Here is a 22,684-nt window from a genome sequence, read left to right on the forward strand (position 1 = left end):
CAATATAAATCACTTATGATGCACTGCTGACGTATTTTAAGGACCAATTTAAGACATTCAAACAATGGAGAGAAACGCGCTTTATGTGATCTGTGGACTTGGACAATTGAGCCGGAAAACCTTGAACTCTAAAATGTCTACATGGTGATTGGCGATGACCGTGACAATTAAACCAAATTACTTAATAAGTAGTACAGTGCAGTATTGAGAGCAACATCTGAACAGATAGGGGCGGGGGTGTAGTCGTCACGGTAAAGAGATTACGGGGGGTGGGGGGGATATTCCAGATTACATAGCTAATGTTTCTGCTGCTGGCGCTCAACTGTGCAGACCTTCTAGAATCATCACAACTATTTGTGGGTGAGCAAGAAGGGAGGAAGGGAGGAAAGGGAACAACTGCCACCACAGGCCTTTGCAACATTTGGATCAGTGGAGGAAGATGCAGCAGTGTGTACGGTTTCGATTCTGACTCATTTGTTGAAGATAACATCTGATGTATGATAAGAAGAAGAAAAAGAAAGAAAAGAACCAGGAGAAGGTTGCTGTTTAGATCGGCATTGTGTACAAGTTTTTAAAATAAAATGTCCAAGCAAGTTAAATGAGCCGGGATTTCCAGTGGATATACTTTTGACACACTCTTGGGCGAAGATGGAGAGTGGTGCTTTTCTGCCCTTCCTGGAGAAGTTCATGATGAGCCCACTTGTCACCTGGGTATGTGATTCACTGATTCACTGTGATGGACTTCTGTTGACGTGAATGATCACACGGTTCTCTGCAGGTCAAGACTTTTGTTTCTCGTGACGAAGGCCAGCACGTGGACTTTAGTGAATTACTGGATGGAGTTTTTCTGAACGACGTCATGAGCCAAATGTAAGTGATGTTTTGGGTTTGTGTCCATTTCTTCAATTGAATGTTACAATAGAAAGCTGTTTGAGCATCTATTTAATATCATTGATATCCAGTTGAAGGCCCATGTATTAGTATGCTCTTTTTTTTCTCACTATAAGAAAATTTAGCACACAAGGAAAAAGACGAGGGTATAGACCTAGTAGTAAAAAGACTGTCGTTCAAGATGAAATATAGTTAGTTTAACACTAGTTTTCATCCATAGTCTCAAATACATAACAATGAATACAGAATTTTGAAGTTTGGATAAAATCCTACCGAGACAGATGAGACCACATAAATTTTGTCGAGATGCTATTTAAAGGATTATGATTTGAGCACCGTATGTTCTAAAGGAATTATCCCCACCCTTAGAAAACTGATGGTCTACTGGTAGTTGTACAGTTATAGCAAGTGACAATACTGGACACTCTATTTGTGAGGGGTAAAATAAAGTAGAGTTGTGGAAAGCTGCAATTTCTCAACCATTAAGGGACAGTGTCCATGTATTAATTTTATCAACCAGTTTCACAATAACCATCTCTGCATGAGAAATAACGCTTCACTGGGAAGAGGGGAGGGGGTGGAGGTGGGATAATCTCTTGGATTGGGAGACCCTCTGAGATTAAAGCCATGTTGCTGGGGTTTAGTGGCATTTGAACACAGATGGGAGGGGGTGACACAGAAATGGGGCAAAAAAAAATGGGTGGAGGCAGGAAGACTGAACAGTGTGACGAATGAGCGGCTAACAGCATTTGTATTGAGTTCTGAGTGCAATAATAGTATTGTCTATTGCATTGTCATTTCTCAATGTGGGTCACTGATGGTGTAGTGGTACACTCGCCTGACTTTGGTGCGGGCAGCGTGGGTTCATTTCCCACTCAGTGACGGTGTGAGTGCGAATGGTTGTCCCTTTCTATATGTGCCCTACGACTGACTGGTGACCAGTTCAGGGCGTAGTCCGCCTTTCGCCCGAAGTCAGCTGGGATAGGCTCCAGCGCCCCGCGACCCTAACCAGGATAAGCGGTCTTGAAAATGTATTCAGCACAGTCAAACGATTTAAGACATCCTAACCATTTCCATCTCACTTGTTCATAAGCAAATTGTGACTTTTTTACACATGCCCTAACTTGTTGGTCACTGCCTTACCTTGCCACCATTCCAATGGATTAAAAAAAAAAAAAGAATGATACACATTATCTGTCTATTGCTATCATATGCTGTAATGTGCTAACCAGTGTAATTGGCTTCAGTCTGGCTGGAATCTCTCAGCATTGACACGCAATTTCAATTTCAAAGTTACGTTTTCTTGTATTTTCATCAGACATGCACACAGGTTGAACAATATGTATAGTTATAGTATTTATTTATATAATCATTATTTGACTGAACAAAGTAGATTCTAGAATAGTGATTCTGATCTAGACCCAAAAGTGGGTCATTGAGCCATTTTGGCTGGGTTGTGGAGAGGTAGTAAAAAAATGTATAGAATAATTCCGACAGTTAAAACTGTTACAGTTGCTTTGGTCTATAGCCTTCATTTCTTCAAAAGAGGACAAACTATTGATGTTGTACTCAGTGCCAAGATATAAGTTGTTATTTATCCTCAGTTTCTTAATAAGGTGCTCTGACAGGGCATTTTAAACATGTAAGCATGAGGAGTTATGTTTAACAAGAGTTCTAGAGAGACAGACAGTCAATTGAAGATTGTTTCTGTGTTTCTTACTAAACTCAGACATCCTCCAGCCGTACCTCAAGCTGCAAACAAATTGAGAAAGGATCCAAGTCAGAGGATCCACAACTTGAACGTTCTTGTTCAGAAAATCAAGACCTATTATCTGGTGAGTTCCTCCCTGAGTTTGTCCTGCATCCATCCAAGCTACATGCTGCTTGGCCCTCTCACAACACTGGAACAGAACATTTGAACATTTGCTTTGGATTTTTCAATTTCACCTCAACTTTGCACACACAGGCACACACACGCTGGATAACATAAGCACGAACCTAATCGTTGGTCAGACTCGTTTCCCTACAGATCCAGTTCTGTCTTAAGACGGGTGCCCTATATATCATCCATGTCAACATCTGTGTAATCAGCACGGGAGCAGTTGGAGCGCAGCAGTCGAGCTGCAGTCAGAGCGCTAGAGCCGCACATTTCAAGCACGGGATGCTGTGGCACACATCACTGCTGATGAGGCTTGGATTTTCCTCCTCTGTCAAATTAATTAACCGCACTTTGAGATAAACCGCCTCGCATTCAAATCTGTTGAGATTACAAGAATGTCATTTTCAAGGAGGATGGTGCATTTAGATTCTTGAATTAAGTGATGTGGCCTGAATGACGTTTTCTGCAGCAGCATCTTCAGCATCCAGCATGTCGAATTACATATTTGATTATAACTCAACTGATAGGGTAGGCACTCCTGATACATTTGTACTGCTAACATTTATAAATACTGTCTTTATATTTCAGTGTTTTTTCTTTCATGGAAAATATGAATGTAGGACAGTTTTTGATTTTATTTTTAGCTGCTTTTATCCAGCCTTGTTATGGCTATTTTTACACTGTCACACCCGCAGAGATGGTTGACTTCTTTTACACTAATTGAAACAGTTTTAGTTGATCAAAGGGAATCTTGGACAAATTCGACAAACCGATATATCGATGAGCATCTGCATCTATGTTAAGACACAATATGTGATCGATATACTGTATGTCTATATGTCTTTATCCTTTACTTCATCTTTTTGGTTTGCATTTTGTTTTTCAGGAAAACCTGCGACAGTTGATTATGATTCCTCTTCCAAATGTGCTGCTGCTTTCAAGGACTCCTCACACTGGTATGCCATCCATCCATTTTTTTTTTTATAGCGCTTGTGCTCACTAGGGTCGCGGGTGAGCTGCAACCTATATCGACTTTGGGGACGTGGGGGGCGAACGGGGTGAACGGGTCCCTTGGCATCCACCCACAATGGGGGGGACTTAGGTTGCCATTGATGCCGCTTTACTGATGAGAGGGTTTAACACCTACACTTTTCCCACTCGTATTGCGGTACATTACCCAAATTAATTACACATTGTGTCATAGAAATTCCATGACTTCTACTTTACTGTATTTTCATTTAAACATTTCAGTATTAAGTATTTTTTCTGTTCTTACTTCCAACAGAGCAAAGTCTTTTGGAAATGAAGAAACTATTGCTGTTACTCCTGGGATGTGCAGTCCAGGTAAACAGTAAACTGTCTGGTATCTAATATGTGGATGTCTAATATACAGTAAATGTTTTGTGACAATATTGTTGGCAAAATATTCCCTAATCACGTTATTATCTGAAGCCGAACGTATTATCTTTTTGTGTTTCCTTTTCAGTGTGAGAAGAAAGAGGAGTACATTGAAATAATCCAGACGCTCGACTTTGACACGAAAGCAGCCATAGCTATGCATATTCAAGAGGTATCTAGATTGAGTTTGCTCAAAATCTGTCACTTGGAATTCTGTGTAAATTAACTTGTTTTCATTAAGATTAAGATCACTTTTGCAAGAGTAACCTAAAACCAAGAACTACGTACTGTAGATAGTTACACTATGTCAATATGTGTGCAACTCCCTTGATGCCCAAACTGTCCCACCCCAATATTCTCCAGCTAACCCACAGTCAAGACAACCTCCTAGATCTGCATTGGTTGGAGTGCAGTGATATGCCCGCTGTTCAGCTGGAGGTTGTCGCTAAGACTATGGCTGTCAATCTTCAGCACTTGCTGGACCAGAGGGACGCACATCTGGAGGTAAGGCACGATACCGGTTCGAAATGTGCATGGAAAATAACCAGCTAAGAATTCCAAATATGCAACTCTAATTGGGCAGTAAATTGTAATTGGTTATAAAGAAAAGAAGAAATACATCTAGCAACAATTGTCAGATTCAACAAGGTAAAGTATGAATAAAAGTGTTAGGACACAACTCTTAAACAATCAATCTATGCAATAATCAGGCATTGCTCTACTCTAAACCTTTCTGATAAGCCTGAAACTTCATTTCTCACCAAAGGCATAAAGACATGCTTGGATGAGCTCACTGTGCAAGAACCTGACAGCCCTGATCTCAACCCCATCAAAGAATTTGGAATGAACTCCAATAGAAATTGTGAGCCAGGCCCTGTTGTACAACAGTGACACATGCCCTCACAAATGGGGGTGGGAGGAAGTCCAACAGACATTCCATTTTTTGTTTCTTACATTTGTTTGTAAATTCCATGGAGAATTCTCAGCTGTGAAAAGGGAATGCTTCTGATTTGTTCCCCCACTAAAGATGACCAAATAACCTACAACCTGTTGTAATTACAGTATATATCCATTTGTTTTCTAAGACTATAGCAGAGCTAACACCGGAAAGGGAAGGGGTGGTCCGTGTGCTCTGTAGCTCATCCAGCCCACAGTCCGCCATCTATCCTCCCAGCATGCAACAGCAGCAGGCGGGAACTCAGCAACACTTGGTGGTGGAACTTGCCGACTCTAAGGCCAAGATCAGACGACTTCGACAAGAGCTGTGAGTATCTAGTGCATAAAGATGGAGGTCCCCTTTACCTACTTCTAAGACAAGAATGCTGTGCTGGACTGTTTGTGACCAATAAGGCACATTTTTTCATCCTAACAAAAAACAATGTTTAGAAAGTGATTGTAAACAAATCAATATCAGATTGATTCTCTTTGGGTTGCCATTTAGATATAAATAAATATGATAATGATCGGCAGTTAGCACATCCACCTCACAGTTCTGAGGACTGGGGTTCAAATCCGGCCTCACCTGTGTGGAGTTTGCATGTTCTCCCCGTGCTGCGTGGGTTTTCTCCGGGTACCCCGGTTTTCTCCTACATCCCAAAGACATGCATGGTAGGTTGAATGAAGACTCAAAATTGCCCATAGGTGTGAATGTATGTATGTTTGTTCATATGTGCCCTGCGATTGGCTGGCGACCAGTTGAGGGTGTACCCCGCCTCTCGCCCGAAGATAGCTGGGATAGGCTCCAGCATGTCCACGACCCTAGTGAGGATAAAGCGGTACCGAAAATGAATGAATGAATGATAATGCTCAACTCTGATTGACACAATGAGAGAGGGATTTTGCTGAACAATATGTTAATCATCATGCTTGTTGTTGGCAATGGTGGAGAATTGCACTGGATCATATTGAGAACTGCTTGTAATATTTTGTTGACTTTATTTAGCCACATGACAGAATCAAAATATTCAACTTTTCTCTGTATGGTGCAGTACAATTCCACACCTCTGCAAATGACAGAAATTTTATATTTACAAAATCACCCTGGTATCTCCCTGGATACTAATAACTCAGTATATTCTCAGAGAAAGTAAAAACTAAGGTAAAGTCAATCAATACAATAAATACAGTAAACTACTTGACCTACTGTCAAGTTTTTAAATGAGAATAAATGCAGGCATATGGTGTTCATTGACACTGGAGTAAATTGCAACACATTTCTTCTGTGACTTTTTCTAAAAAGCTTCTTTATTAAATATCACTTTTATGTAATTGTATCCCATTATATTTCTTTATAATATTCCTCCCTGCATGGGGTCAATTGAATGACAATATTTATTTTATTGCTTCATAAAAGGTTACTTTTGTATGTTGTCAAAAACAAATAAAAAGTATGCAGACGTAGATATGTAGACCGTGGAAAATAAAAAGTAAATGTCTTTGTGGGGGACATGGGTTGCTGGATGGTACTTATTGTAAGCTGTTTCTCCTCTGGAGACCTTCCAGTAGTGACTGAATGAGAGAGATACAGCAGGATAAGAGATGCCCCAGGGAGTTTGGCCCACATTAGAGCCTGCCTGACAGATTCAGTGGTTGTGCACTATACTGTACCTCTGACCCACATTGGCTTTGTGCCCGTGCAGATCATGAATGCACGTCCACACTAACCCCCGATCGCAAGAGCTCTACTAGTGACGCTGATCGTAATCACCCTCTAGTGTATTATCCTTGCTTGTAGGGTCTGTCAGACAGTCCCAAGAACAAACACAAATTAAACCATTCATGTATTTATTTATTTCTCTCTTTCTTCTGTGCATCTAAGCAGATGTGCTTTTGAACTTGACTATTCACAATTTTCATGCATATAAACAGACAACTTGGTACAGTCAGCTGCAGCAAAAAGGCAAATTGTTTTTTTTTGTAATGCCTAGAATATTATTGAAATGTGATTATAGTAATATAGAAGTAAGACATTCTTCTTGTGTCTCAACTTGTCTCTGTGTGTTTCTGCACTCTGTCCATCCCCGTAGAGAAGAGAAGAGTGAACAAATGCAGGACAACAGACACGAGCTTGAGAACATGGAAGCAGAGCTAAAGAGGATCCAGCAGGAGGTTTGGAAGAAAAAAACAAAAACAAGACAAACATTGCATTGACAGTAACACATAATGGAGTAACCTCCTGACCCTTCTCTGCAGATTACGCATCTTTTTAAAAAAAAATTTAAAAAAAAAACGCTCAGAAGCAAAGCTGTGCTTACTGATTGCGAATGAACTGCAATTAAACCTCATTTAATACGGATTAAAAGTTATATTTGAACAAGCAATACAGTTTTACCCTGTACAAGCTTTGAAGCATAGTTTGGTAGCACCTAGTAGCCTGGTTAACATTTTTAGCAGTGATTTTTAGGGTTATTGTTCTTCCCTTAAAGGAGAGCAGAACATGGCATAAATACCACGTAACATGTTAATACTTACAGGGAACATGTTTTAATCTCGACACAAACTGGGTTTCTAGCAAAAGTTTGAATTCAGATTGATTAAATCCTGTGAAATTACTGGGGCTGAATGCTCAACCATGGTCATGGCCTAATAACATAATTCTGATGCCTACTGCAGATGGAATTGTCACTGTTGTATCGGTTTATTTTTTTTTTTATCTGAAAAGCTTTTTAAAACTAATTTGCTATAAAGCGTGATTCTGTTTGAATCTTCATCAGAATTTGAAGCTGCTTGTAGATGCCCGAGCAGCCCGCACCTACCGCGATGAGCTGGATGCTCTGAGAGAGCGAGCGATCAAAGCTGACAAATTGGAGAGCGAGGCGGCACGCTATAGGGAGCAACTGCACAAGATGGAATTTTACAAAGCCAAAGTGGAGGTTAAAACAACTATAAATAACTTGTTTTTACACATGCACACGCACGCCCTTTGCAAATTTCATTTAGAGAAATGTGCATTTCTTGCATATACTGTATTGTAGGTAATCTTACATAGCATACTTTTAATACAATTTATGGGAAATGGGAACATAAACAAGTGTTTCAATTGTATTTTGGCAGCATTTCATATTTCAAGTGTTGATAAATGTTTTTCCTTGGTTGGGGGCGATGGCGTACCTTAGGAACTTAAGGAGGATAACAGAGTGCTGCAGGAAACCAAAGAGGTGCTAGAAGATCAACTGGCAGGCTGGAGGGCACGCTCAGATAAAATTCACCAGCTGGAGAAGCACAGCCTGTTGCTGAAGGCCCGGATCCACGACATGGAACAAGTAACAGTAGTCTTCACATTTTACACATGGCAAAATAGAGTAGTGGAAAAATATTAGTTTAACTATCTTGATCTTAACAAGCTTATCAATATGCATCTCCACTTTAGGGAAGGGATGCAGATCGTAAATGCATTGAGGAACTGCAGGATGAAAACTTGACTCTGTGTTTAGCACAGAGGAGGAGCATGGAGGAGTCCCAGCACCTGGGATGGGAGTTAGAACAACTATCGAAGACCACCGAAAACTCTCAGGGTAGGAGCTGGTATTTAATGTTTAGTGATGGGAAACACTGAATCCTTGAAGAGGATTTCAAAGGTGCCATATTTTACCAAGCCAACTTTTTCTAGTATTTGGGATGTAATATTGTCTCGATGGTGCCTCAGTAAACATGTGAAATATGAATTAAAATCGCCCACGCAGTTACTGACATTTTTCTGCCTCCACCTACCTCTCCCTAGCCAGCGCTGTCAACATAACAAACACGTGTCCTCTCACATGTGGGTCCTCTACACGGAGGCAACCAATCAGAGGAAAGGGGGCGGTCTTAGCCAAATATGGACAAAGCGGATACAAAACTGGGTCAAACAGAAGTAGCTGTCAGAGGGTTCTTTTCTGGACACTCGTATGAGAAAACCAAGGTGTTTTTTTGAATGAAATTGGTACTTTTATACTAAGTCCATGTTAGAGAGTCAATCTATGGAGGTTTAAATAGCCAAAATACAGGACCTTTGAACGGTTTTCCATTTGTGCATTTTCTTAATAATAATCAGTGGTTCCAAAGTACAGTAGTGTTAATTCTGAAAAATAGCAATGAAAGATGCTATTATTATTACCGAATGCTTATTTCCGCCCTTCCACCCTCCACTAGAGACACTACCAGGTACACCACTAGCAAGATCCAATACAAATGTGTTGCTGTTTTGATTGACACTGCCAGTGACGTATTCATTTCACATTTATTATTGTGATTGTACTTTGCAGTGGTGTAGAATTACATTCAATTATACAATATAAGGTGATTTTTATTGTTTTGGATACCCTTTTTATTCATCTACCTATTTTCTGTATGGCTTATCTGAGTCAGGAGCCGGACCTCACCTTGGACTGGTCAGTAACCAGTCGCAGGGCACAGACAGATAACCATTCACTCTCACATTCACACTGTCACTGAGTGAGAAGTGCACCCATGCTGTCTGCATCCAAGTCGAGCGAATGTACCACTACACCATCATCAGTGACGATACCTTTTTTTAGCAACAAGAACATTTTAGAATCACAGCTCAGTCAGATGCGATACAATATACACAATAATTGTCACGTACGTGGTTAGGGCGAAGGCGAGTAACGCAAGGCTAGAACATGGTGGACCCAATTGCAGGGAAGCAAGGCAGGAGTGCGGGAGTCTCAAAATAATAATATTTAATCTTCAAAAAGGGAAAACTGAACGAAGTCCCACAACAGATAATCAAATCAAAGTAACAAAGAAACACTCGAATATCTAAAACTGGAAACAAACTATGACCTGTGAGTAAGACGTGGAATAGAAAGGGAAAATGACACCTGACAATGACATACCACAATGATAAAGACAACTGGCGACTATGACATGGCAAAGACATGTGACAACGACAATGAACCGACAAGAACTGAAAGAAACCAGGGAACTAAATACAAACAAATTGACGAGACAACGAGGAACATCTGGACAAGACACGAGTGGCTGGAGAGAGCTGATTGGTCGACACAAAGTAGACGAGAACAGGTGCACACAACAACCTATTGAGCACACGACAAACATGGAACACAGGAAAACATGGAACAAAACCAAACACAACCCAAACCAAAACACAGACCATGACAATAATGAACACATTGTTAAATCAATATATGAACAATATGTTGGGAAAGGCATAATTTTTTTATACACATTATTTTATACTTTAGCTCATTTGATTGTACATGAGCACACAATACTAGTAGCCTAATGGGATATTTACAATCAATTCAAACTAAGACTTTTGAAAATGCTTACTCTGTATAAGCCAAAGAAACGCCAACATTCTATAGTTCCTATTAAATGTTCATTACTACAGTACAATGTCCAGCTCTTGTTGCCTATCACCTCTACTATTATATGTTTCTCTTTAGGGCAGCAGACTTTCAGTGACGAGGTGAGCGAGCGGATTCGTAGTCGGCTGTTGAAGTTGGAGAAGGAGAACAGAAGTCTCCTGAAGACTGTCGAGGAGCTCAGGGCTGTCTGTATTCACAACAACGCACAGACCAACAAACACTGTCACCACAGTGAGAAGGATCGTGTCCACCAGGTGGTCTCCTGCACTGACAAGTGGACATCATCAACGAAAGAAAACATAATGTCATTGACTCCCTGCTCACATGAGCAGAACTGCAGAAATGTATCCAACATAGGTGCAGTGAAACAGAAGATATCCAATACAGATTCTCAATACAAAGAGTCAGAGCAAGTCCACACAGATCTCCACCTCTCAGCTAATACAGCCCGTCATATTCAGGAGAAAGGACAGGTAGAGGGCAACGACAGCGGAGAACATTTTAAGGCAGTTATGTCTGACCTGCAAGTGTATGAAAATAGTCACAATGCTGCCCATTATTCTGTGGGATCAAACAATCCCTCTCCTGGCTCAAGAAGCAGCAGCTCCAGCCATGACAGCACATTCATGGGCCTGCCAGCACGCTTCGCTAATGCCAACAAGCACACAGAGCGTTTGGAGGCCAAATGCAAGGCCCTGGACTCCATTAATCAACAACTGCAAACTTCACTTGGTAACACTGGTAGGTTTTATGGGGGGTTTAGTTAGGAGACCCCTTGAGGTCTTCACATTACTTTTTTTTTTCAAATCTTTCCTCTTTAGAGCGAAAAATCCAACAATTGGAAGCTGAGGTTCAAGAACTAGAGGCAGACAACCAGAGCGTCCAGGCCAGTATAGAGGAACTCCGGATTACTGTGCGCCGTATGGAGCAAGTGGAAATAGAGAAGCAGAGTTTGGAAAAAGAAACAGCAGCATTGGAGAAGGTAAAGAGGCAACTGGAGAAGGAGAATCGAAGACTGCGCCAGCAGGTAAGTGCAAGGTTGCCAGATTTTGAGTACTGTATTCCTTATGGCTAAACATATTACGAAATCTCTCGTGTATAATGCGCATTTTTTCCCCCAAAGAAATTGTCAAAAGTCAACAGTGCGCATTATATATAGGTATAGTAGAAAATGAAAAAGACTTTCACATTTTAGAAATGTATGCCGCCATCTAGAGGTTATAAAGAAGCTGTACACTTTCATTCCAATATGCCACGCCCCCTAGAGGTTATGAAAAAGTTGTACACTTTCATTCTAGTATGTCACCTAGAAGTTATGAAAAAGGTGCAGCCTAAACTTTTCATTCCAATATGACAGGGGTATACAAAATACAAAAAACTACTTCATGTTTTGATCATATGGGTAGAAGCAAAATCATGCATTGTAAAAATGCATTATACATAGGTTGAAGGGTTTTCCAGAATTTTGAGACCAACTTTGGGGGTGCGTATTATACATCGGTGCGCATTATACATGAGAAATTACGATACTAACAGTCGCTTCATCTTCCATGTCAGACTGAAATTCAAGAAGCCAATTTAGATAGCAGTAATGTCTGCATGGCGAGCCTGGAAAGGGAAATGCGCAGTCTGGTGAAGGAGGTGGAGGAGTTAAGGGAGACTGCCGAGAGGGTCAAAAGGCTGGAGAGAGACAACAGAGAACAGGCCAAGCAATCTGATATCGACCAGAGGACCCTGGACATGCTTAGAGAGGTAACAAGGAGACTAAATATTAATCTGCTCTGACCTTGACTCATAATGGATTTTTTTATTTGTGTACAGCCTGTGTACATAAACAGTACACTCACAGGCCACAATATTAAGTATACATGCAAAAATGAGCTCCAATATTAAAACTTGTATTAAAATATTACAATATACTGCAATATATCCTGAATACTATTCATAATGGTCTTGGTTCTTGATTCAGTTAAGAAAAACACTTTAAGTCATAATGCTAGATATTGATTTGCACAGACATTTATGAATTCAACAATGTGTTTTGTCACTACTACAGTATTGTGGCTGAAGTTTGCAGAACTTCACTGTATCTTACTGAGAGAGGCATCCAATACCCGTCATGTTGCCCAACTAAGTAACCAAATTATTATAAATAGTTTTCAGTATGATGAAGTGCAATTCTGCACCACAACAATTAATAACTACCACAAAGAACAAAAAAATCAATACTTCTCTGATTGTGTTAGTCATAAGAGAATATCATTAATTTTGCAAAAAATCTTTTTAGACATTTTTAATTTTTCTACATCTTGTAAAGATTGTACAGCTGCATATGTACCAAGAATATAAAGCTCTGACTTGATTCCTTGAAACCTAAAACAGTAAAAGAAAAGAGAATAAAACATATTCATTTATAGTTTTGTATGGTATACATCATCATTGTCTCAAGGAAATTAATCCCTTACATTTTTTAATTTGAAAAACAACAATCCTTACTTTTCTTTTTTTCTAGATAGAAACATATTTAAGGATGGACAGTGATGAATCACAGTGAATACAGAAAGTTTCAAAATGATTAAATATATACTGTACTGTGTCCACATTTTCTGTCCATTAACCCTGGTGGTTGATTCGCTTTAGGAGCTTGTTAGTGAGAAACTGAAGACCCGGCAGAGAGAAGATGAACTAGAACGTCTGTCCCATGAGCAGGAGATGAGGATTCTCAACCGAGAGCGTAAGCAATCTGTGGAACCTGACACAGCCGAACGCAGGTGTACATGCATTGCTTCTCTTTTGAAAATAGGAAACAGACAACCCCCAACTGCATGTTGAAAGTTAATATCTTATATATATATATATATATATATAATTGTCCATCAGGTTCAATATGCTGGAGTCAGAGTTAGAGTTGACCATGAAGAAGTCTATTCAAATTAAAGATAACAAGATGGCTGTGCTGGAGGCTCGTCTACAAGAATCCTCTACCCTTAATCAGCAGCTTCGCCATGAGCTCAGAACTGTGAGTTACATCACGGACACAACTTTACTGAAATGTCTTGTTTTATAGTTTTGTTTAGTTCCAGGGATTTTAACTCTGTTTCACCATGCAGGTTAAACTGAGCTATGAGGCCTTGCAACAAAAGCAGGAGGAGGAGGTGACTGCATCCAGCGCCTCCCCACTGAGAGAGAATGGAAAGGCAATGAGTGAATGGCTGCGTGAAAGCCACGAAGCCACCAAAGAGCTGTTGAATATTAAAGACAGACTGATTGAAGTAGAGAGGAATGTAAGTTGCAGTAGTGTACCAACAACCACACAGTTCCAAAAAGTTATATTTCTGAAATGTGTATGGATAGAATAGAACCAGTTCCCCTCATCACGTTTGTACTCCTCACCTTTTCCTAGAATGCAACACTGGAGACAGAGCGCCAGGCTACGCAGGCCCATCTGAAGCAGCTGGCAAGTCAGTCTGATAGTCAACAGGCTCAGATCCTCGCCCTGCAGAGACAAGCTGCCTCCCTGCAGGAGAACAACACCGCTTTGCAGACACACAATGCTGACCTGCAGGTACGGGGGAAAGAAATTAACCTGAGTTTGCATCAACATGCATGTAGAATGTATGTACTGTACTGTATGCTGAAATTAACAGAACTTCTTGCTTTTCCAGGTGGAAAATTCCACATTAAACTCCCAGATTGCTTCCCTGATGGCTCAGAATGCTCAGTTGCAGCAGCAGCAGGTGGGAACAGAAAGCGAGAGGGACAGTGCAGTGCGTGAACGCGAAGAGCTGCGTGGTGCTCATGAACAGCTATTACGTGATCATGAGCGTCTGGTGGCTCTCCACGAGCGGCAAGCCACAGAGTATGAGGTCCTCATGGGGAAACATGACTGTCTGAAAAATGCCCATCGGACGCTGGAGCTAGAGCACCGCACACTGCAGGACAGGTGAAAAAAATAAGTGTGAAAAAGGTTGAATGTCTTTTTTGCTAACGTTTTTCTTTCAAAGTTCTGTAGTTGTTTATTCAAAAGAGACGTGGAGTAGTCACTTTTGACAATTTTAGTTTCACATCAATACATCAACTTTTGTGTTATTTTTACTTTAACTTTATTACTCGTGCCAATGATGAATTTAATACTGTGTTTACTTTACTGACTCAGTGGGGAAAGGAGATTAGGTTTTGACCAGTGTGGGATTATTTCTTTGTCCGCTACCTTGTCACAGTTTTTTTGCTCTGATAGTGAGATACTATTCCAAATAATTTTTGGTGGGAATCCAGACAATATTGATGCCATGAAAAATGATTCTCCATTCTCTATAGCCTAGCCCAGCTAAACATAGTATGATATACAGTACCAGTAAAAAATAAAAATAAAAAAAGCACAACTATTGAACTGGTTATTGTTGTGGCTGTAGGCTCTTCCCAAGATGAATCACCACAGAAAATTTGAACCATGGATTTGAACCATGCTCCTCAGAACTGTGAGGCAGATGTGCTAACCAGTCATCCACCGTGCCGCCAAATATATATCCATCCATTTTATGTACCGCTTTTATCCTCACAATGGTCGCAGGCCTGCTGGAGCCTATCCCAGCTATCTTCGGGCGAGAGGCGGGGTACTCCCTGAATCGGTCGCCAGCCAATTGCAGTGCACATAGAAACAAACAACCACCTAGGGGCAATTTAGAGCAAGATTAACATCTACCAAAGTGATGGAAAGGCCAAAGTATGGAGAAAGAAAGCTCATCTGTGAAGCATGGTGGAGGTAAATGTCATGGCTTGGGCTTGCCTGGCTGCTTCTGGAACGGGCTGACTGGTCTTTAATGATGATGCAACTCATGATGGGAGCAGCAGAATGAATTCTGAAGTCTACAAAACAATTTTGTCTGCCAATTTATAGAAAAATGCATCCAAATTAATCAGGAGAATTTTCATCATCCAACAAGACAATGACCCAAAACACACTGCCAAAACAACAATGGATTTCAACAGGGGGAAAACCTGGAAGGTCTTAGACTGGCCAAGTCAATCACCGGACCTTAACCCAATAGAGCATGCATTTTACCTCCTGAAGAGGAGAATGAAGGGGGAAGACCCCCAGAAACAAATAAGAACTGAAATAAGCTGCAGTAAAAGCCTGGAAAAGCATTTCAAATTAAGAATGTAACAGTCTGCTGAAGTCAATGGTTTGCAGGCTTGATGCAGTTATTGCAAGTAAGGGTTATGCCACCAAATATTAATGGTTAGTCACTTCAAGTTAATTTAATACTGTCTGTTCCAATACTTTTGCACACTTGAAAAGTGGGTGGGTTTAAACAAAAGGTGCTCTGTCCTGAGTTGTTTCACACATCAAGATGTAAATACCATGATATAAAAGCTGGAATTCTGATATATATATATAATGATCATAATATCTCTGGTAAATAATTTCTGATTTTAACAGATGTTGTGATGTCAAAACACATTTTATTTAATTTTGATTCAAATTTCACATTTGGGAGCAATTAAAATAAAGTTATCAGGGAAAATGTGAAGTTCACACACAAATGTCGCCGTGAAATCATATTAAGTTAGGCTGTGATTTGTTGTACGTTATGTTAGATTTTTTTTACATTTTGATCCCAGGAATACAGCAAAACCTTTGGGACTGAATTTACAGTAGTTATTAAGAAGCCCTTCACTCATTGATTCTGCAGGTGGTAAATGAATATGCCTTGGCATAGGTCTGGTTTTGAACTGGTGCTAATACTGTAGATATTGACATTTTATTACACATGGTTGGATTTGTTTTATATTTGATTTGGCATATTTACTGCAGGTACAACAACCTGTTGCAGCAACGGACCAAATTAGAAGATCTGGAAAAAGCCCTGAAGGAAGAGCAGATGAGGATGAGTCTGGAGAAGGAAAATCATAGGACCACTGCTGCTGAATGTTGCAGGCTTCGGGATGAGAAAGACTGGTGAGAAAAGGGGAGCACGGGTAGATAAACACTTGGTCCGAGGACAGATATGGGCTTACATAGCAAGACAAACAAAAGTGCATTTACATTCTCAGGTTGTGACTACTACTAGTAGTAGTCGTAGTCGTCGTCGTAGTAGTATGCTATTTATCACTGTATACCACAATATTGTACAATTTATTTCTCAGGCTGAACCAAACTTATCGTCAGCTTTTGAATGACAACGAGCTGCTGACTGCAGATCACAAGCAGCTCAAGAGCCAACTAAATGAGAGCAAGCTGGCACACACCTGGCTGGAGGCAGACTTTTCCAAGCTCAAAAAGGAGTCTCAGCAACTTGATATCACCTCCACAAAGCTCACCAACCAGTGCGAGGTGTGGACTCTTGATCTTAACATGCACGTTGTGACATTTTTCAGGGTTACATGAACCTTTTGTTAACTGATTTATTTGATTGGCTTGCGTTGAATTCTTACCCCCTGCTGGCCTGCGTGATTAGTTGCTGAGCCAGTTAAAGGGGAACCTGGAGGAGGAGAATCACCATCTTCTGAGTCAAATTGACACACTGATGCTGCAGAACCGAACTCTGTTGGAGCAGACAATGGAGAGCAAAGATCTGTTTCACATAGAGGAGCGGCAATATATGTAAGCATCGAGAACCGTTTACAATCATAGTACATTCAAACACAATAGACAATTAAAAGGCTGAACAAGACACGTAGGCCTTGGGAAAAAAGACAAAAATGGATTTGGTAGAATGCAAATATGTCATCTCCCAAATCCATCTTCAAACTGATAAATGTTGTGGCTGGTCAAAAAGGACTGGGCCTGTTTTAACAGGGAACACAAGAAGCATTCTTCTACTGAAGCAGGTCTATCTGCACGAGACCGTAATTAAAGTCCTCATCAAACATGTTCTGTACCTTAGAATGAACTTAACCTCTGTCGTGTTGATAAGACAGTCGATGACTTGTAATGGATGTGGCGGACCACATTCATCCAATCTTTTCAATTACAGTTTTTGAAAGTGCCTTCTCTGAACAGTTTTCTGAAATGGTTTTGTGAAACAAACTATCTGGCACGGTGGTTCAGCCAAGTCCTTACTTAAGAGAATACTTTAAAATGAACAACCTTTGTCAACTCTCTCATTGTTTGTTCAGTGACAAACTTAATGATTTGAGGAGGCAGAAGGAGAAGCTAGAGGAGAAGATAATGGACCAGTATAAGTTTTATGAACCCTCACCTCCTCGCAGGTAAGTTGCTTGACATTTTTGGTTAATGTAGATGATGAGATCATAATCTTTTTTTTAATTTGTATTGTTTTATCTCTGTTGGGTCATGAGTTTCGGCTATGGTACATTTACAAAATCATTTCTTTCAACAATCCTTTTGAAATATGTTCATCTTCAACAGGCGAGGAAATTGGATCACTCTCAAGCTGAAGAAGTTGATCAAATCTAATAGCCATGAACAGGGACTAGAACACTCTCTCACACCAACGCATTTGGAGGCACACCTCTCGTGTCACGACAGCAGCTCCTTCATTAGTTCAGATGGCTCTGGAGGCTCAACCTCCACATCAGCATGTGACGCCATATCACCGCAGCCTAACAACAGTGAGTACGAACTTCCCTAATTGCACTTTTAATTTTAATCAACAAGCTATGACTGTGTGTCCAATGCCTCCTTCTTCCTTATGCATAGTCACTGTGCACTTTCCTCTGCATGCACCAAACTGTCTCTCATTTTGTCTTGTTTCTCTTCACTCCCTCTTCCCTTGAACCCTCCCCTTCATCTAAACTGCTCTTTTCCCATCTCTCGTTTCAATCTATTACATCTGTTTATCACCCATGTGGATGATGTCTGTTAAAAAGCCACACTGAAACTCTTTCCGCGTATGAGGAACACGCTGAAGAACACAGAGAAAGTGAAGGCTCTCATTCAACGTTCCTTGTGTAAGACAGACTTCATTCTAGTGTTTGATCCCATCTTCACAATAGCCTTTAATTTCACCGCTAACTCAGAAATGAGAATGTACTGCCAGCTCATTATTGGTCATCACATCAGAACTTAACAATTAAAAGTCTTTCAAATAACATGAGCATCCATGCCGGCACAGTGAGCGACTGGTTAGGACATCTGCCTCACAGTTCTGGGGACCGGTGTTAAAATTCCGGCCACGCCTGTGTGGAGTTTGCATGTTCTCCCCGTGCCTGTGTGGGTTTTCTCCGGGTACTCCGGTTTCCTCCCACATCCCAAAAACATGCGTGGTAGGTTGACTGAAGACTCTAAATTGCCTGTAGGTATGAATGTGTGTGCGAATGGTTGTTTGTTTCTGTGTGCCCTGCAATTGGCTGGCGACCGGGTCAGGGTGTACCCCGCCTCTCGCCCGAAGATAGCTGGGATAGGCTCCAGCAGCCCATGACCCTAGTGAGGATAAGCGGTAAAGAAAATGGATGGATGGATGAGCATCCATAGGATTTAGACTGCATCAAATTGGCTGCATTTAAAGACATGGATATTTTCCCTCCAAAGCTAATTTGCCTCAGTCTCTATGAGCACCTGTACGTCCTCACCCTTATCCACCTCTCCACTGTCCTGTTCTCTGGTACAACATCACAGCCCTGAGCAGCTTGATGTACAACTCTGCCCCATTGGAGCAGGAGCAGTGGGCATACAGCTCTGAGGAGCTGGAAGGGTCGGAAGCTGATGTGAAGGACAGGAAAAAACGATTGACGTCATTCCTTAGCACATCCATCTTATCCACACCTCATTTGCATCCCACCACTGAACCATCCATTCAACTCCACACCACAGCCACTGACACTGATGTCCCAGATGTGTCAGAGTTGACAGGTAGAGGCATTTGCAAGCCATTCATTTCATTGACATCCTGTTTTTTTTTTAAATCATTTAGAGAACTGTATATTTAACTCTTGAATTTATGGAACGTAAATGTGTATCTTTTATTAAGTACTTGTGTTCCACAGACAAGGATTCAAATGATAGTGCTGTGCCATCTGGTTTTGAGGACAACGACGAGCTGCAGCATCACGGTAAAGCTTTGTGAATAGCCGTTTAGAGGATTCAGCAAATACAGATGTATTACGCTTGCAGGAATTAGAGTAAATCCATCAAATCGCTATCATGACCTTGTTTCATATTAATCTGCATGCTGACCACAGAGGCAAAAGAAAAAAAAAAAGACGACGAAGGAACATGTGGATCTGCCGCCCCCTTGCTACGATTAACAATATGATACATTTGCAGAGGCACTGTTAAAGAGAGATAAATCTAACCTGCAGAGATTGCAAAAGTACTCCACACTCTGCACTTAAATAGAAGACATTTGTGTAAAAGAAAATACTGTATTCACCTCCTGTCCTTTAGTAAATGTAAAACAAGTACAGATTCTGACATGTACTAGAAGTAAAAAGGATTTTTTTTTACTGTCAGTTACACACAATTTGATAACTTGATATAATGAGAAAAAAAACTGTGCACACAAAAGTTTCCCTCTTTTATTAACTTAAACAGTGTTTATACTGAGAAGAACAAAAAAAAGTTTCATGTCACTTGTTGTTAAAAGGGCCCGTATTATGCCAAACCAACTTTTTCTCGTATTTCAGATGTAATGTTGGCTCTATGGTTCCTCTGTAAACATGTGAAATATGAATTAAAATTGTACACGCATTCCTGAGCCCCAGGTTTTTCTGCCAAGAGGCCTGAAATCAGGTCATTCGAAATTTTCAAGCTCATCTACGTCACTAGCGAAGCTCTCCGCCTACCTCTCCGCTCCAGAGCCAGCACAGTCAACTTAACAAACACGTGTGCTCTCACAAGTGGGTCTTCTGTAGTTGTCAGAAGGGCCTTTTCTGGACACTTGTAGGACAAAACCAAGGTGTTTTTTTTTTTAATGAAATTGACACTTTTATACAAAGTCCACGTTAGAGAGTCACGCTTTGGAGGTCTAAATAGACAAAATGCGGGCCCTTTATGACCTAGCTAGCGTTGGCTCGACTTTTACGCAAAACAACGTCCCTGAAACCATGATGTGCTGACAACATCAAACAATTTTCTTACATAAAGCCAATGTTGGGGAATATCTTGTTTCTTGTTTCAGAGTGTTTGCTACAACCATCTGTATTGATCTCGTTCAATTGTGCAGGTTTACCTAATGTATGTTGTACATGTGAGTGAATATATAAAATGATATGAATTATCTTCCCAGGGCTTAATGTCACCCAGAGTCGAGCTCAAAGTGAGAGCAGTGGTGAGTTCAGCATGAGCCTGGATAATGAGCCCTGGTCAAATGGCAGCAGCCCTGTCCAGCAACCGCTGTCTCGCCACTCCTCTGTCTCGTACCAGCCGCCCAGTGACACCTCCACAACCCAGGACGCACAGCAAAGCTCCTCCACGGCACACAAGGAGAACGTCTTGGCCATCCCTGTGACAAATAGCCAGGAATCAGACCTCCTATCTCAACAGAAGGAGTCTACACCAAACCAGGACTTGTGGCTCACACGGGGAACAAAGAGCATTAGAAGGGGATCGAAAGGAAAAGTGACACGTCGCCCGTCACATTCAGGGGGCATGTTAAGCACAAATTTAAGATCGAATTCCAGTAATACCGAATGTACCCAGACTTCATCTTGTTCACCAATTACAGTGTTTTATGTTCAGGGTAAGTCGTCCTCAATGTCTGGGTGCCTCAATTGCTTCTCTAATCCGCTGGGAAAAGAAGGGCGACTCAAAGGGTACAGGTCGTCGAAAAGTCTTCCTCGCGCCAGCAGTGTCATTTCCACAGCTGATGGCTCATCTAGACGCCCCAGCATCAACAACGACTGCAGGGTGGGAGTCAAGACGGAGACACTTCCTGCCCCCGTCTCAGAAAAGCGCAATAACCAAGAGAAACAAGAAAAAGCAGCCACATCCAATCAACAGCCGCGACAAGTCAGCGAAAGTAGTGGGCCCGGGCTCAGTCCTCCAGTCAAACCTCCAAGAGACCCAACAGTCATTGTTACCAAAGAACATCCTAATCCTCCCGTGCAGGAGTCGGATTTAAACTCCCCATTTAGCCTCAATTCTGTCTTCTCAAACACAATCTTCAGTGATTCTGGGCGGAATTGTCTGGAAGTGCTTGAGAGGAACGACCAGACAAATATTTTTCTCTACGAGTCCGCCTGCAAAAAAAACTACACTCCAGTGAGCCACAAGTCTACTCATAACAAAGCATTCACACTTAACATGGAAAATGTACAGAATCACAATCTTGATAATGGCAATTGATTGAGAGAAGGAGCATAGAGTATGAGTAATCTTGTTAGTCTTCTGTTGCCAATGGATTCATAATATTACCCACTTTTATCTGTTACACGCTAAACGTGTAGCAAATTTTTCAGCAATCCATGTTTTTGTTTCAGTATTTTATTCTGCTCTTCTCAGTAAATTACAGTAAATGTCTTGTTCACACACTAAGCCAGAGGCATCTTAACTTTCTCTTCTAAGGGCCACATACTAAAAAAAAAAAAAAGGTCTAAGATCCAAGAGCCACGGGCATTCTTCACCTTTAATTGATTTCACATGCTAAAACCAATCCATCACTGAAGGTAACGATATGCTGAGGAATTATATTTTGTTTTCGATGTATATTATTCACATACATATACTGTATATCCAGTTGCCTTGATTCAAACTTTAGAGCAAAAAGTCAAGGATTTTTCAGGATTTTTGGGTAGCTGGCGCTATATATATATATATATATATATATATATATATATATATATATATATATATATATATATTGCAAATCACACTATTTGCTATTCTTCTTCGCTTTTGCCGCCTTGCCACCCAGGATAGAATGTAAATACTGTAGTGCAATGCGGTCAAATAACATGTACAGGCCGTGTCAAATGTTAGAAACGAACGGCACGCTCTCGTTTGGCCACCCCTGTGAAGCTCTGTAATGCAGTTAAGCCTCACTTCCCCTATCAGACAAAACCTTTATTTGAAATGTTTGTGACTTGCCAAAAGATTTGGATCCTGTAGTTGTGCCCTGGTGCTCAGTTCTTCGGACTTGTTAAACCTAGACTAATACATTTTAATGTGTACCTGAAAGAAATGTGATGATCATATGTGATATACGGTGTAAACTATTGAAGCTGTAACATGAACGCGTGTTGTTTTCTTTTAATAAAGTAAACGTATACGAAAAATACACAC

General features: G+C 40.8%; 1 protein-coding gene across 3 annotated transcripts; it reads left to right on the plus strand.

Annotated features, from left to right (window-relative positions):
* Positions 1 to 289: 289 nt before the first annotated feature.
* Positions 290 to 22,679, plus strand: LOC133476413 (girdin-like). 3 transcript variants are annotated; one of them, XM_061769776.1, is made up of 29 exons: positions 290 to 711; positions 779 to 870; positions 2,621 to 2,726; positions 3,657 to 3,726; positions 4,056 to 4,114; positions 4,257 to 4,340; positions 4,532 to 4,672; positions 5,254 to 5,432; positions 7,195 to 7,276; positions 7,882 to 8,040; positions 8,284 to 8,430; positions 8,538 to 8,682; positions 10,579 to 11,241; positions 11,322 to 11,527; positions 12,058 to 12,252; positions 13,141 to 13,271; positions 13,381 to 13,519; positions 13,611 to 13,784; positions 13,904 to 14,065; positions 14,166 to 14,443; positions 16,316 to 16,459; positions 16,648 to 16,834; positions 16,959 to 17,104; positions 17,620 to 17,712; positions 17,873 to 18,075; positions 18,334 to 18,414; positions 19,082 to 19,315; positions 19,450 to 19,515; positions 20,691 to 22,679. In XM_061769776.1, exons 1-29 carry the CDS (start codon positions 649 to 651, stop codon positions 21,746 to 21,748), a joined length of 5,487 nt encoding a protein of 1,828 aa, XP_061625760.1. In that variant the 5' UTR covers positions 290 to 648; the 3' UTR covers positions 21,749 to 22,679. The 3 variants fall into 3 exon arrangements, with proteins under 3 accessions (XP_061625760.1, XP_061625761.1, XP_061625762.1); XM_061769777.1 differs by lacking the exon at positions 19,082 to 19,315 and having other exon boundaries at positions 291 to 711; XM_061769778.1 differs by lacking the exons at positions 18,334 to 18,414; positions 19,082 to 19,315 and having other exon boundaries at positions 291 to 711.
* The last annotated feature ends 5 nt before the right edge of the window (positions 22,680 to 22,684 follow it).

This window comes from Phyllopteryx taeniolatus, chromosome 4, assembly GCF_024500385.1.
Source record: "Phyllopteryx taeniolatus isolate TA_2022b chromosome 4, UOR_Ptae_1.2, whole genome shotgun sequence".
In the NCBI taxonomy this organism is placed as follows: Eukaryota; Metazoa; Chordata; class Actinopteri; order Syngnathiformes; family Syngnathidae; genus Phyllopteryx; species Phyllopteryx taeniolatus.